The 16374-nt window shown below is 39.8% G+C and overlaps 1 protein-coding gene across 5 annotated transcripts in view; it reads right to left on the bottom strand.

Annotated features, from left to right (window-relative positions):
- LOC18432804 (zeaxanthin epoxidase, chloroplastic) overlaps positions 1 to 16374 on the bottom strand; it is a 60921-nt gene that overhangs the window by 29182 nt on the left and 15365 nt on the right. For all 5 annotated transcript variants that reach the window (XM_006842904.4, XM_020666365.2, XM_020666366.2 and 2 more), the window contains 3 exons: positions 14383 to 14474; positions 14055 to 14169; positions 13814 to 13917 (listed from right to left, as the gene is read on the bottom strand). In XM_006842904.4, coding sequence (XP_006842967.2) covers positions 13814 to 13917; positions 14055 to 14169; positions 14383 to 14474 — 311 coding nt within the window. The remainder of the gene's footprint in view (positions 1 to 13813; positions 13918 to 14054; positions 14170 to 14382; positions 14475 to 16374) is intronic.

The raw sequence follows: 16374 nt of genomic DNA, 5'->3' as shown, positions 1-16374 counted from the left end.
TTTATAGAAAGAAAAGCTCAAACAGAATGATGTTCTGTTACTTTAGAAAACTAGTATGTGAAATTATTTGTGCAATAATATTGCTAGCATGATGTCAAATTTTCATATATACATACATGCCTTTAGGGATGAAAAAATCATGGGGAAAATTTTGAAAAATCATGAAATTGAAATTTCTCCATATTTTTATTACTTTGATATTTATCTTCATAATCCATTGCCCTGGATGTTCTGTTACTTTAGAAAACTAGTATATGAAACTATTAGTGAAATAATATTGCTAGCATGATGTCAAATTTTCAGATATACATACATGCCTTTAGGAATGACAAAATCAAGGGGAAAATTTTGAAAAATAAAGAAATTGAAATTTCTCCATATTTTTATTATTTTGATATTTATCTTCATAATCCATGCCCCTCTCTGTAGGCCAACTCAACCTCATACCAAGCGCCAAAAACCTATGAGACATCCAATTCCCCATTTAACAAACCTCAGAAACCTGAAACAGACACCCTTAGTTTCACAAGAACAAAACTGCATCAATACATATCCAAATTGGGTCATGTATTACTTCAAATTGCAGTAGATCTATTAAATATTCAATGGTCCAAGAATCACTGCTAACAGGGATCTCTCTATAAAGTTATGACAAAAATTCTAAAGATCACAAGAAGTCAGTGAGAACAGGGTGACGCAGCCACAAAGCAAGCTGCTACAGAGCATGCCGAGATAGAGAGGCAAGTTGCCCCAAAGAATGCTGCTACAGAATGCCGTGAGCAACTGACACATATCACTCATGCAAAATATGAGCATGAATTTGCCCAGAAGCATTTAACATGGACACACTTCAAATTTATATAAATAGGGGAGCAACCCCACATTAACCCCTACAAGGTCAAAGTATTATTAGAGAGCCTTTCTCCATGAAGCTCTCACTTCTCTCTCCCCATAAACCTCTCTTAGAAACCAATGCTAGAAACCAACATCGTTTAATTCTGGATCTTTACAGGTTCAAACGCATTCGGTCTGCAATGCTAGCGGCCTCCATGGAATACGCAAATCACTGCTCAGACCGAGTCGCTAACAGCCTTCAAAGTTCTTCAAATGGCAAAGCTTGTTCCTTTACATGGAGCCAAGCTGCCTGAGTGTAGACTGCCAGTTGACCAAGTAGCCATTGAACTACGCTACCAGTGAACCAATCCGCCAGTGAAGAACCTGCCACTTGAACCATGCCACCACTGATCAAGCTGTCAGTGAACCACACTGCCATTGGACCAAGCTGTCAGTGAACCAATTGGCCATTGGACCACGGTGCTACTTGGACCATGCCACAACAGGAGTAAGCTGCCACTAAACCAAGCCACCATTGGACCAACCTACCACAAGATCATGCTGCCATGGACCAAGGTAGCATTTGACCAGCTACCACAGGACCAAGCTCCCAGTAAGCCAAGCTACGACTCAACCAAGCTGCCAATAAACCATTTGACACTGAAGCAGGCGACCACTAGGATCAAGTTCTTACTCAAAGTGCAACTCATGATAGTAGTTGCAATCTAGCTTACTCTAGACCATATTCTGTAGAACACTCTGATCTCTTTACTCAGCACAAACTCAATTTCACAAGGTCAACCCTACCTCCAGGTTACAAAAGAAGGGCAATCTAAGGATTATGTTTCTTGCTTAGCACTTTGTTCCCCCCCATGGCACATGACACTTCAATTCAAGTTCTTGAGTGGGCTCCTTAAGGTGCTCACCAACTTGGATGGCTGCATGCTCACTGAGATAATGGTTGCAGGCTAATTCCATGTTTAAAAAGAGACTCGACTGATTGCCTTTCAACCTAATCCCGATTAAAGACATAATCCCTTAGCCTGAGGTTAAATCTCATATTCTAAACCTTGGTCCTTACATTTCTCCAATAATACTAGTAAACTCTTAATCTGTTGGCATATTTTTGGTGTAGAATCAAAGCTTTTCCTAAGGGTGTATTTAATGGCTACATCATAGCAAGAGGTCAAAAGCAGTGAACATGCAATATAATATTATTTCCTTTAGTAGGGATCCATCTTGTTATGCAGTGTTCCAAAAAATGTCAGGCGGCATCTAGGCAGTGGGGGGGTTCTTGGCCACTGAGCGCCTAGGAGGGCGGTCGCCCAAGTAAAACAAGAAATGCAAGAGGTGTCTGATTGAACTGTTTTAGGTCCAGATTGTTGGGTGAGAGTGGCCATTAAAGGCCATATTAGAGCTTGTAAAATGAATATACATAGTAGAACATGAACTCAATGGTAGTGTGGTCCCTTGTGAACCATACTAAGCAAACAATGTTTGCTGATACTAGACTGTGCTTGACATGCTAGGTCGGTCTGGTTGGAGAAAACCCATGTTACCTGGGCTCTGATAATCGTACCCATGAGGGTTATATGGGTTATCTCTTGATGAGGTCGGAGTATGTCCGAATGTGTAAGTCGACGGACTGTGTGACCCTTGTGTGTGATGGAGGCATTCAGAGATGGAGTCAAAGCCTCATTATTTGTACCATCACATGGCATGCACATCGATAGCCGTTTTCGGGAAAGCATACCACCTTTCAGGGTGAAGCGTGTGCATATGCGAGAGACACCCCCTATGCACCATGGAGTTATGGATTATATCAGCTCAAGATGACCTTGGGTTTCGTCTCCAGGGAGAGACCTAAAATCCATATACTGGGACTGCGCCCCCTTGCCCATTGGCTAGACTTTGGTGACCCACTAATGATCCCCTGCTTGGAATGTGGGTCATAGGTAATGCTGGGTCGGTTTGAAAAAGCATGGGTGGTTCATAGTTCACGGTTGGAGATGGAGTGCCCCAATGGATATTTATCCTTAGACCATATGGATCATTTTCCCATCAAAATATCTAATTTTGTTTATTTTAATTATATTTGATTTTTACAATTGTTATTTGAATTTTTTAAATCTCAAGATATTTTATTTATCAACTTTGGATTTATAAAAGCAAAGATATTGATTTTATAATGATTTAAATATTCAAATAATGATTTGTGTATTTCCAAAAATACAAAAATAACTTAAATTGCATGGGACCACCATAGCATATTGGGTGGGGCCCATCATGTGCTCAAATCGGTGGCATGCCCCACCTAGAGAAACTTTCTTATTTTGTGGTCAAGCTTTGAAGCTTGAGAGATGGGTTTGTGTTTTTTTAGAAAGTTTAAAGCCTTGAGGAAAATTTGAATAATATTTTGGAATGTATGAGAAGGCTTATGCATAAAATAAAAAAGGATAATATTATGACATTACTTTCTTATTTAGTTAATTGACAGGAAAATGGTTTAGGAAGTGGGGGATAATCGTCTAGCACCTTACATAGGATATTGATGGCCCATCTATGGAATGGGGAGCTCATATCTCTCAACCCACAAGTCACCCAAGATCAATAGTGCATATTCAATCTCACATGAGTGGCAAGCCAAAGAAAGCCCTAAAAAACCCTAATCTTGTTCAAGCACTATAAAAAAGGAGTTGATCCCTACCCAAATCCCTACACCTTATCTCTTACACCATGTACATTCCATCTCTCTCTTGACAAACTAGGGGGCACACCCTACTTAGAATTTCTCTTTCTCTCTTTAAGAAAGTTTCTCTCTCTTGAAAGCCCAAAAGGGGGGGCACACCCCACTATCTCTCTCATCCATGGTTTCTCATGTCTTCTCTCTCATGATCTCTCATCTCTCTTTTGGGGTTTAGACTATAGGGTTGTGGTAGAAAAAAGAAGCATATCTCTCTCAAACTAGGTTGCTAAGGGGATTCACCTAGGGTTTGAGTTTGCGATCAAAGGGGTTCATGTTCCATTGGGGTGGCTTGTCCAAACTTACCTTTTCCGGTTGAGATTGAAGGTTAACCATTGATCCTGCGTCATCGGAAGGTGGTGACTCGGTGTGGGGTGTAAGAAGCCCGGTTGAGGTAATCTCCGACACCCTCTTTTGTTTCTTCCATATTTATTTATTATATCTTTTATTCCCAAGCATAAGTTGTGTCTTTTCTTATGTTAATGAAAAATATGGTTTGAATGGCTTCAAGTTCTTGAGATCCTATTGTATCCCTTTCTTTTATTTTATTTGAAGTTTTTATATTGTAAAAAGATTTCTTGTGAGTGATCTAGACCATGAAGAAAAGAAAAAAAAAAATTATTACATACTCCGGCTAGGTCACACGTGTCCTTCTTCCATAGATTCTGAGAAAAAAAAGAAATAATGCATATGCCTTTGACACATTAAGAATGCATAACATATAGGCCATAATCCATACATTTCATACCATTAGTCCATAGTCCACACATAGTAAAAATAGGAAAATATAATCCAACATTGAAAATTTTCAAATTCAGGCATCGACTCAACATCAAGAAAAGGAAAGAAGTAATACATAATCCATAGTCCACAACTCCACATACACTCCAGGACTCCATAATCCATACTCCATACTCCATACATACTATAGACACATAAGAGAAGAAGGAAGGAAAGAAATATAAACTTTAAGAGTCTTCAGTCATCATCAGAAAAAGTAGGGTCAGCTGCATCATCGGAGTCGAGCCCATCATCATGAGAATCATCTCTCCTCAACATAATGCTCATCTTCCTCTATTTCTTCTAAATACGCGTTTGCATCCTCCTCTTCCTCCGCCACCCTCATCCTTCATGAAGTTGATCTAGTGGCCTTGAAAGGATCTACTGCTGTCCCTGAGACCTCCATGACCATATCCCATGTCAATACTTCACGTCCCTCTACTTCATCATCATCAACCAACCACTCCATGGCATTGTATATGTATTTTGTTCTGAGCGGACTCTGTTAGCAAATCTCGCTTTCAAGTATCGATTGTACTTCACATGAACTAGGTTATTTAACCTCTCTGATTCAAGCTTGTTTCTTTTCTTTGTATGAATTTATATAAAAATGGTAAACATATACAATAAAATCAAATGAAACTAATCAATATTTCAATTGACATATAATTACTAATACAAATTAGTAAAATATAAACTGTGAAATAATTTACCCTCTCAAACGTACTCCAATTCCACTCACAGCCAAACGAAATAGTGGGTCAAGATCCGAATGACCAAATTTTGTAACTTTGGAGCACTACAACCATCTTGGCTTCACCAATTTGGCTGCAAATGGATTATGAATTATGATTGTATATGAGATATTGAAAACAATCAATTTTGGTCCTTTGTCTTATCACCATTGCCCTCCCAAAAGACTTCAATGCGCACTTGTAAATTATTAGTTCATAAGCGCATATAATGCCCTGGATATATTGATTAAGGACTAGCACATCCAGACACTCATTAAATCTAATCATAATTGTGTCATTTATAATCATTAAATCTAGTCATAATTGTGTCATTTGTCTTTATATCCCTATCAACATAATAAAAAGTTGGGTTCAAATAATAACCAGCTGCATACAATGGTCGATGTGGCAGCCTATCCCACTTCTCATCAATAATCTTCCAAACTGGCTCACAGTGGCTCACATCATTATCATCCATTGCCTCGTATATGAAGCCCATGGAGGGTTTGTCACTGTCAACCATGCGAAGGACTGTGATAAGAGGAAAAGGCAATATCTCTCACCTTCTTACCCCTCACCAAAAAGCCCTTAGAAAGGGCAATATCACTCACCTTGTTCCTTTACTGATCTCTAGCCCACTTGTATTCTCTCCAATCATCAGAAGTGAACTCAATTGGACTCTCCTCAAATGTATACTATGTAGACATAGGTACTATATAGCAAATGTCATGATCCCCGGCCTCACTCTCCTTCTTTGTAAATCTGCGCATCATGCTTAGGGTGAGGGTACGGATATAAATGAAAGTTGTAACTAACCTAGCCTTCTCAACTACACCTGTAATCTCGCTCAAACAGCCAATAGCCTCAAACATGAGGTCTATATAGTGTGTTGCACATGGTGTCCAAAGATATGAGGGTAAGCTATGCAGAACAAATTAGCAGCAATAACATTAGAGCAGTATTATATGTAACAACTTGTATAACATGCTGCTCCTCAACCTCCATGATGCCCTTCTCAAACACTTTAAATATGTAATAGGCATTATGGTCATCATCAGAGGCATCAATTGACCTAATAAATTAGTCCCTAAAGGAAAATTCACCAAAAAATTCATCTGACTTCTTCACATCTTATCACTCCAACTATCAATCATAATAAATACCGCAAACTGAACCCATGCATCCTTCTGCAATTCCACAATCTCCCTCATGACAATCACCTCTTTTTTTTCGAACAAGGCTCGAAAAGCTTATATAGGGTTGGGGCCTTCAACTCGGGTTTAAATCGGTCAATTGCCTCTACCATGGTGTAGAAGCTGCTTAGGCAAGCACCATTGAAAGGAATGCCCCCTCTTAAAACTACTGAGCAATATACTGAGCATCTCTCTCCCTCTCTACCTTCTTGATTTTGTTTTCAATGGTTGTTTGCTCCTTGGTTCTCACACATGCAACCTCAGGGTCAGGCCGGGGAGAAAACGAATGCATAGGCCCCCCCAACCCGAGGTCTCTTAGGTCACCCACCCCCAGATCCAACTGCAACTCCCTTACCTTTCCTAGATTGGGACATAGCAAGCTGCTCTACCTAATCATACCCCTCCTCATCACTCTCATCATCATCATAAACAAGAACACCGAACCTTAGCTTTGCTATGCATGACTCTTTTTCTCTTTTTTCTTTTTTACTAGATTCATATAATTTTTATCCCCTCCCTAATCACATTTGGAACCTTTTGTAAGAGGCACCATCACCCTTTATACCAGTAAGAAGTTTGTGGAACCGGTTTATACTCCCACTTGTATCCTTCTCACAATAAGTGTATCTTATGCAATATTTATCTAAAGGATTCAGTTTAGAGCCGTATTTCGAACCCGAATCACCACTTCTATTAGAACACAAAGAAGACATCTCAAAATAATCTACGCATTCTGAAATACAAAGTTTTTCACTAACCTTGATTGCTCGATCTTCAAACTTCTACCTTTGAGATGTTTCCCAATCTCAAAATCTTCATAAGAACCCTCTAATAGCCTTAAAAAATCTCCAAAAGCAAATCCAAATCAAAAGAACAATGTTTCGATCGATTTATCAAAACTTCGACAAATCTGTCGACCTTATGGGAATCGCAAAATTTCAATTTTTGTAGTTTCTCTTTAAAATGGTTCAAATTGGGTTTAGGTTAGAACCTAAACTACCCCCCCAAATTCCCCTTTACCCCCTTTTAGATTAAAAGGGATGTCAAAAATACCCCTCCACGAGGAGCATTTTCACCCCTGGGTAGGTGCAAACCCTAGGCAGGCATCCAGGAACGGCTCCCAGAGGGCCCACTTAGGCTTGGGTGATGCACCCAGGCCCCCGCTAGCCTGCCTAGGTGCCAGGCTGGCCATTTTTTGAATCACTGCTGCTATGCTTGACTTTTTATTCCTTGCAGAATGGTGAACCCCCAAGTGTACACGTCAAAAATCAGTGGTCAAATTGCATTGTTTCTTTAATCCTACACTCGAACATATATTAGAGTGAGAAATCAAGCATGTGGAACATGGATTATGCAGTTTAGGGTTTTGACATTTTCTTGCGTTCTTTACTTATCTTCTATTAGAATTGTTACATGTTTTTTTCTTGTATATAATAGTCAAGACTCTGATGTTTGGTATTTAAGTATTGTCCTTCATTATAATTTCTCATGTACATAAGGGCATAAAACTAATACTTATTGATCGAATAAATAAGGATGTCCACATCAATTGATTGGAACGACGCAGACACCTTCTCTTCCACGCCATTATCTCCTCCTCTCCTTCATCTCTTCTTCCCTCCTTGGTAAAGTTTCACACTTCCTCCATGAGAAAACATGGAATTTTCCATACAAATTCTCAGGTATCTTAAGTGATATCCAGGGTAAAGCCCAATTTTTTAAAACCTGAAACTAGGTATAGATCCGAGCTAGGCCGAGACCAAGTTGGCTCAGCGTGTTCCAAGCTGGACTAGTCAAGATTCTAATTAGAAACCACTCTTTCTTTTTCTTTTATTTTTTAATAGAAAAAAGAAAGATGCACAGACTCGGGTACACTCTGGCCGGCCAATACATGGCCAAGACTCAAATGGCCCAAGTCGGAGTCACCCGGAACCGACAGGGCGTTATTCCCAAGTGACTCAAGCAAACATGTATATTCCTGAGTTTTAAAACACTGGTATTGCCCTTAGAAATGAGAGATATCCATGGCATTCCAATGTAGCCTACGATTGGCCATCCAATTGATCCCCTTTCCCACCACAAGGTATTGTAGGTTTCACGAAGGTACTCTTATGATATGGAAGAGTAAGAAGCAGAGCCTTGCTACTTGTTATAAGCCCAATGCAGAGGGCATCTACCGTTTATGAGCATATTTGGAACCTTGAACCACTTAGTCATGTCAACCTTTTTTATCATAAGTGTCTACAATAATCAATGGCTATTAAAATAGTCACTAACCCAGTTTTTCCCAAGAGGACAAAATAATATTCAAGTTCACTACCACTCACTTGCGAGAAGATGATTGTCGAGATCATAGATGTTGGCAAATAGCATACCTAGTACAATGATGCTATGGGAAGCGGGCTCCACATTGGTTATATTGTATTATATTGGTTAGATCTTGTAGTAGAAATTCTGAGAAATTATGAATTGCAATTTCTCCTATTAGATATGGACATTTGATTTAATCCAAGAAAACTAGATTTCATCCAAATCTAGATGGGGACATGGATGCTGTCTAGTCTGGTTGGGCCTGGATTTTCTTCGCTCAGGGACCCGGCTCGAGAACCGTCACTCAAACAACCACGTGCCCACACTTGTGTGTGTGCTTGATGTACGGATAGGAACCAACAGAAGAGAGAATTTTTAACGACGAGAAGGGGCTCGAACAAGTACGTCGCCGGTTGGGTTCGAGGACGCGTCTAGGCTTTGTGCCCTCTTACATCACGTGCGAAAAGCCCCCCTACTTTGCAGCTCAGTTTGAATTCGGCTCCCTCGCATCACTACACAGCCTTGAATCCACTTATCGATGGTCTTTGGGGTGTACCTCTTGGCTTACCTCCTAATGGGAATTTATGGGGTTTTGAAAATTATTGCTAATGGTTGAGAGAGGGGGGTGGGATTATAGGTTCAAAGTGATAGGAGGAGGAGATAAGAGAGAATGTGAAAGAGAGGAGGATTGACTCAAAAATTGAACAGCCTTCCGATATCACCTCTCCTAAGAGGTATTACTGAAGATATAAAATATACTAAGCTTAAAGCCAAAGTATCCCAGAGGATTCAAGAGAGCGGAGGGTCTAGCCCTTCAAGAATCGCTTCCGAAAGAGCCTCCTAATAGGTAACCAGAATAGGGGTGAAGAATGGAAACGATAATATAGAGGAGAGAGAAAAAAGAAGAGAGAGAGAGAGAGGAGAAAAGAAAGAGTAGATGAGTATGAGAGAAAGAAAGCCTCTCAAAATTTAGACAGCCTTCCGACGTCCCCTCCCTGAGGAGGTGACCGGGAACGTCAGAAAGGTCTCTAAACTTCGACCAAAGTCTAGAGCACCCTGGAGGATTCGAGAGAGCAGAGTCTGCGGGTCCAACCCGTCGGGAATCGCTTTCCAAAGAGCCTCACAAGGGTAGTCAAAGCAAGAAAAGTGAGTAAGATATTAAAAAAAAGGGTAGAAAAGAAAGGGGGATAGAGAGAGTAGAAAAAGGTAGAAAAAAAGAGGAGAGAGATAGAGAAGAGAAGAAAGAGGCAGAGGGAGAAAGAGAGAGCGAGAAAGAGAGAGTGAGGGAGAGAAAGGAGAACGAGCCCGCTAAGGGCCCGTGAGAGAGAGGGAGAGAGTAGAACGAGAGGGAGAGAGAAAGGGAAGATGCGCCCGCGACCAGCCCGTGGGAGAGAGGAGAATGAGAGAGAGAGAGGGAAGATGGATCAGCACTAGGCCTGTGAAAGTGAGGGAGAGAGAGGAGAATGAGAGGGGGGACACGGGCCCGCTGTGGGCCGTGGGAGAGAGAGAGAAGAGAGAAGAAAACAAGAGAGAAAGAAAGATGGCCCGGCGGCTTGGCTGCTCGCTCAGAGAGAAAAAGAGAAGAGAGGGAGAGAAAGAAGAGAAAGAAGAGAGGAGAGAGGGAGAGAAAAAAGAGAGAGAGAAAGAAGGGAGAGAGAGAAAGAAGAGAGAAAGAGAAGAGAGGGAAAAAAAAAGAAGAAAGGAGAGAGAAGAAAGAAGAGGAGAGAGAAAGAAGAGAAAAAGAAGAGAGGGAAGAGAGAAGAGAAGACGAGAGAGAAAGTAAACCGAGTAGCTAGGCTAGAGTCGGTAGCATGAGCCGATCGGCTAGGTGCTTCCCAAATGGTCCCTTGAATGCTCTTTAGTGTGGGTTCAAGCTTTGGAGTATAGGGTTAGGGTCTAGGTTTAGTTGTCTATGAGTCTAGCTAGGTTAAGGTGACTAAATACTAAGGAACATAGGGAGTATAGGTTAGGTGACTAAGGAGTATAGGGAAGTATAGGTTTTAGAGGATTAGGGAGTATGGGGAATATGGTCCAAAGCAGTCTACAGAGTATGGATTGGTTTGTGGTAGGGTGGTCTAGGGAGAAGGGACTAGGAAGTTTGGGAGTGTGGGGTTTGGGAGTTTGTAGTCCAAGGGCAGTTCTCAAAGTAGTAAAGTTTTCTCTCTCCTCTCTCTTAAGTTTGGAAACAATGCACAAGCAAGAGCAAAAAGCTCAATATTTTGATTATCTTCTCAAAACTACCAAAACTAGGTTACAAATTGAGTAAAGAACTTATATATGGCACCATTGAAACATGGGTGGGCACAATTGCTTAAAAAAATGAACTAAATGAATTAAAATGAAAATCCCGTTTTTTTGCAAAAAACCATTTTGCCCCTAGCCACAATGTTGGAAATGACACAACCATCCCTCTTGGAAGGGACTCATGCCATTGCCCTGTCTCAAGGCATTTTTCAAAGCGTTTGGGTGACAATCCGGGCGATCGAACACCATAGAAATATTTCTTGCATCATCATGATCAATTTGATACCCATTGTTATGCTTGGATCGTACTTTCGAGGTTGATCTCAAAAACTCTGGCCAAACCCATGAACTTGTGAACTTCGAGCATTGCTGTAGAGCGAACCGCCATGTCTTTGATCTTTTTCTTTATTGCAAATCGAAGGGGAGATCGTTGTACTCGTTTTGCAAAGAAAACCCCTCAATTTGGTCACCATTTGAGTACCTGCCAAATTGGGAAGGTCGTTGGAAAATAGTACTCCAGCGACCGGAAAGCATGTCTTTCTTGAACTTGAAACAGGGTGTCTTTCGATCCTTCATCTTGCGCACCTCAAATCCAAAGCCCCTTGAGTTGCAGTCGCAATGGGCTGGTATTTGAGACGATCCGATATCGGGGCTTCAAGATATGGCCATTTGAGTGAAGGGATGTTCCTCTTTAAAAATTATGTACTACATGACTTTTCAAGTCCAACTTCTCTTTAAAAGTTCTCTCATTTCGGGCATTGTCACGGGCCGTGCCATATATCAAAACGTGCGGCTTAATGATCCTTACAACATACTGAAATTTGAGCTCGATCAGCCTCAAGACGAGAGAGTTATGACCTTCACAAGGAAATCCCAAAATCAAAAGACAATTTCCATAAATGGAAACTGGTTCACCGAGGCCGCACCAAAATAGTGTAAAACCCACCCATTAGGCCAAGAAGGGTCCAGAAAGGTCCAAATGAGTCAACATTTAGTATTCTTGGGTATTTGAACATTTCGAATCCAATGGTGGTGGTCTGATGCTCATCAGAAGCCTCGGCATTTGGGCCCTAGTTATGAGATACCTTTTAACATGATAGGAACTGGAATTGTGAACTAAATTTCGTCCTGATCAGCTTTAACTTTGACTGATTAAGATGAAACTTGACGTTTCCTTAGGGAATCAAATGCTACCCTCACATGCCTTTTGGGGCCGATCCAACACCATTTCAAATTCACCCATAATCAATCTTATTTAATCAATGCTTCCGTAGTCCACAAGCATTTTTGGTACCCGCAGGCCTAAGTTGCGACTAGCTCCTTCCTTATTTGCACTGAGGATACAAGTGTGACAAAAATACCCTATAGCATAGTCCTAATCCAATTGTAGGGCACAAAACTATCTATAAATAATTGGGCTTGAGGCCTTTAAGACATGCAAATTCAAAAAGAAAAATAAAAGGAGAGCCCATGTAAGATCTAGTGAGTGAGACAACTCCATTTAGAGAGAGAAATAAAGAGAGATAGAAAGAGAGGTGTACCCAAGACTCATGCTTCCTGTCCTTCACCATCAATGAATGGAGTCTGCACCACCTTCCATGAAGCTCGGGTATTTGCACGTTAGAACAAATTTTGTAGGGTGTATGGCCTCTCCTCTAATGAGTGATCATTCGCATCAATAATTTGTTGGAAAAAGGGAAAAGAAGGATGAGCCACATAAGCAACCTTCTTCTCCCAGTGTTCACGGGAGGAAGAAGGAAAGTAGAGAAAAACAAGCAAGATAAGCACTTGTACATGCTCCCAGTTTCCAATTGAATAGTTGGACCACAATCCAACACCTCAAACAAGTATAATAAGATTGAAGAGCGACTTGTAGATGTCTTTGCTGAAGCAGCAAGGAAAATCAGTTACAGAATATAATTTTCCTAGTTGGGGATGATAGGCATTCATGCAACAACTTGACGAAGATTTTTGTTATGTTAGGGGTACTCTGGGCATTATGTGCAATGCATTATATTTCTACCTTTATTTTTATTTTCTTATTTCTTTCCAGTGACTACCTTTATTTTTTTGTTTGAGTTACTTGTATTTGACTATAGTAGGATACCCATATAGGTCTAAGGGGCACAAAAGGAAATCATTGGCTTGAGCTAATATTACAACAAATCGAGATTCTTTCAAGATACATAAGAGGAAGAAAAAGAAGAAAGAGAACTGAAGAAGCAGAATTGAAAAAAATGATAAAAGCATATAAAAATAATTAAATTGCAATGATAACAGGCATTCCCAAATTATAAAATTAAGAAATGCCCCCCATAGGGTTTGGGAGAAAGGAAAATTATCAGAAAGCACCTAATAGAATAATTATCGAATATCTCATCTATTTCTTTGGATTTCATTTCAAAAATCCCGTCAAAAGAGTCAATATCATGCTTAGGATGGTTGATAGTTTAGGTGTGGTTTGATAAATGGGTGAAACGTTAAATAATTGATATTTTAGGTGTGGTTTGACAAATTCCCCTCAAAAGAATAATGAACTCCTTTACAGGAAATATACAGTTCAATACTAGGGAATGAAGAAGAAATACTAGCATTGAATATCCTTCTACTCTATTAGAATTATTTAATAAAGTTTTCTTGAAAAAAATGACTAATTATTCATTAAACCGTAAATGCTGATCAACATCAGCAATAGACGAATTATGTATGTTGTGATAGAAGTTGATAATTGGACTAATTACAGGAAATGATGATGTAATAGCATCGAGAGATACTTCACTCTGAAAAAACCATCCACAACAATACATAGCAATCATAAAATAAAATAATAAATAAATAAATAAATGAATATGAGCGTATAAGGGAACAACTATTCAAGCATTCATAAGAATTTTGGGATGCCGCATCCAGAAATGCATGAGCACAAAGAACATTGAAAATTGAAATGAACAAAAACTATTGTGCCAAGGCCTTACCTGTTTCCACCTAACACCCAGTTGAGCATCAATGGCATAACAAGCTTGAATACAAATCTGCCACCAACCCTTCCAGGATGTGGTATTCGAAACTTAGTTAAAAACTGCATAAATGGTTCTTGATAATTAAGTATAGAGAAATAGATGATTGTGAAACATGCCTCATTCAAGCCATAAAACAAGGCAAGAACTACCAAGGGCTTCATCATTGCAGCATATATCAACAGTTTAGCGAGCATACCGACAAGGGCCCAAGACCAACACCCAGATATGGCTTATAAGTAGAAGCCATTATCGCAGCCATACGAGCCAAACCATATATGACAGCAACACGCACTCGTCTTTCTTTCTCATATCTAAAGGGGAAAAGCAAGAGGTCAAATGTATCACGCCATGAATATAACAATGAAAACAAGCAAATGGGCTCCAAAATCATGGCTCAGTATTATTTCGTGTAAGAACAGGTACATAGTATGGATGGCCTAGATAGGATACACATAAAATGGCCCACAATGTGGTGAATACAGCTACCAATTGGATATATACATGAATCAAGTGTAATTTCTTACCGTTTTATAGAGGAAGTGATGTCAATAGGTTTTCCAGAGTCTGCGCTTTCTTTCCAAGCTCTCTCAAGTTCTAATGCTAGTTGATAACCATCCTGCACAAAATGCCATTAGAAAACTAAGCTGCTAGAACTGAGTAGCCGAAGATATCACTTCATTTTGACTTTCCATAGCTAAAGCACTCTCACAGAAGGAAAATGCCTTCAACGTCAAACTTGCTTCAAGACTAATTCTGCAGCGAAACTGAGTTGACTCACAACACAATGTGTTGACTCATCAGCTTTCCCAACTTTTTTTTTCTATGAGACATGAATATGGATACGGAAAAGTAAAATTTTACTTTCTACTAAGTACTATAATATTACAATGATTAATTCATTATAGTAGATGGTTCATTTTAAACTTTGAAATAATACAATGATTTCAGTATCAGGTACTGATTTGTTACTTGGAATTTAGTGCACAATAACAAAATGACTGAGTTTATAACAACATTAACAAAGATGACAATGTCCACTGCCCAACACACATGCGATCTGGAAATCTATGATGCATAAAGTTCAAGAGTTACATATGATGTAGGAAGGTGAAGGGGGTTCCAATGAATCCTAACCATACCTCCTTACCAAGCAGCCCATGAATATACTTTAAGCGCGGCGATTTTTTTGAAATTTATACTCCACTTGATGTACTTTAAGTCCCTAAAGACTTATGCTTCTCATCCCTCACTTGAAGGATACCATTGTATAAGCTAAAAATAATGCATGTATATATGTTTTAAGGGGTGGGAAGGCTAGTGGGTCAAGGGTGGGTTGTTGAAGCAGGGAGGTTGAGATGTGTGAAGGGGAAGGCTGGTTTGTGGATGAGGTGGAGGAGGGGATAGACGAGTACGCCGATGAAGGAGTTGAAGGCTGAGGTTGGGGTGATGGGTCTGGTAGTGGATTAGATATATAAGAGAGGGGCGTGTGGGCAATTCAAAACCCAACATGACACGCTCTACTCCCGCCTTGTGCCTCAACATGACTCTCTCGCTCTATCTCTCTCTAAAATTCTCCTTTTCTCTCTCTAGATCTTCTTCTCCCTCACTCTTCTTTTTTGCTATATATTTTAACTTGGTCCGGAGCAGCAGACATCGGTAGTAGTTCCTGCAACCCTATGATGTCATCTAACAGTGCAAGAGTCTCCATCACGTAGTGAAAAATGACCACGTTATAAAGCTTTGCAATGTAATGAAATGATCAAAACTGCTAAGAAAAATGCTAAGAAAATAGTACGACTAAACTTAAAGCATATGATAATTTATACAATAAACTAAGAACAAGAGAAGGTGAGAAGGATGTATCAAACAAGCAAAAATGAGAGACAGGAAGTGTAGGGATTTAGCTCAAATGAGATGCATTAAGAGTGAGGATCAGAGGATCTTGGTGAAAGATCACGCGGTCAACAAAAGGTGGACAATTCATTTTCAAAAATTGTTAAATAATGAACATTATGGGAATACAACGTTAGGAGGAACCTTTGACATAAATGGGGGCGGAGGTCATATTTAACATTCACAGGATTAGGATACCTGAAGTTAAAGAAGCTTTGAAAAACATGAAGATAAAAAAACGCTTTAGGACTAGATGGTATCTCGATAGAGGCCTGGAAGTGAATGAGGGAGATTGACATATGTTGGCTTGCCACGTTGTTTAACAAGGTATTGAAAACAAAGAAAATGCTCGACAAATGGAGAAAATTTATTGTGGTACCTATTTGTAAAAACAAATGTGGCATACATAATTGCATGAACTATCGACGGATTGAAATTATGAGACACACTATAAAGTTGTGGGAGTGAGTGGTTGAGCAAAGATTAAGGCGTGAAACACATATCAAAAAATCAGTTTGGCTTTATGCCAAGGAGGTCAATTATCGAAGTCATTTTCCTATCTAGGCAACTGACTCAGAAGTTTAAGGAGAAGGAAAAGACCTTCATTAATCTTTATTGATTTA

Source organism: Amborella trichopoda, chromosome 4, assembly GCF_054954075.1.
Source record: "Amborella trichopoda isolate Santa Cruz 75 chromosome 4, AtrichopodaSantaCruz75HAP2 v2.0, whole genome shotgun sequence".
NCBI lineage: Eukaryota > Viridiplantae > Streptophyta > Magnoliopsida > Amborellales > Amborellaceae > Amborella > Amborella trichopoda.
This window is presented reverse-complemented; position numbering and strand designations above follow the sequence as displayed.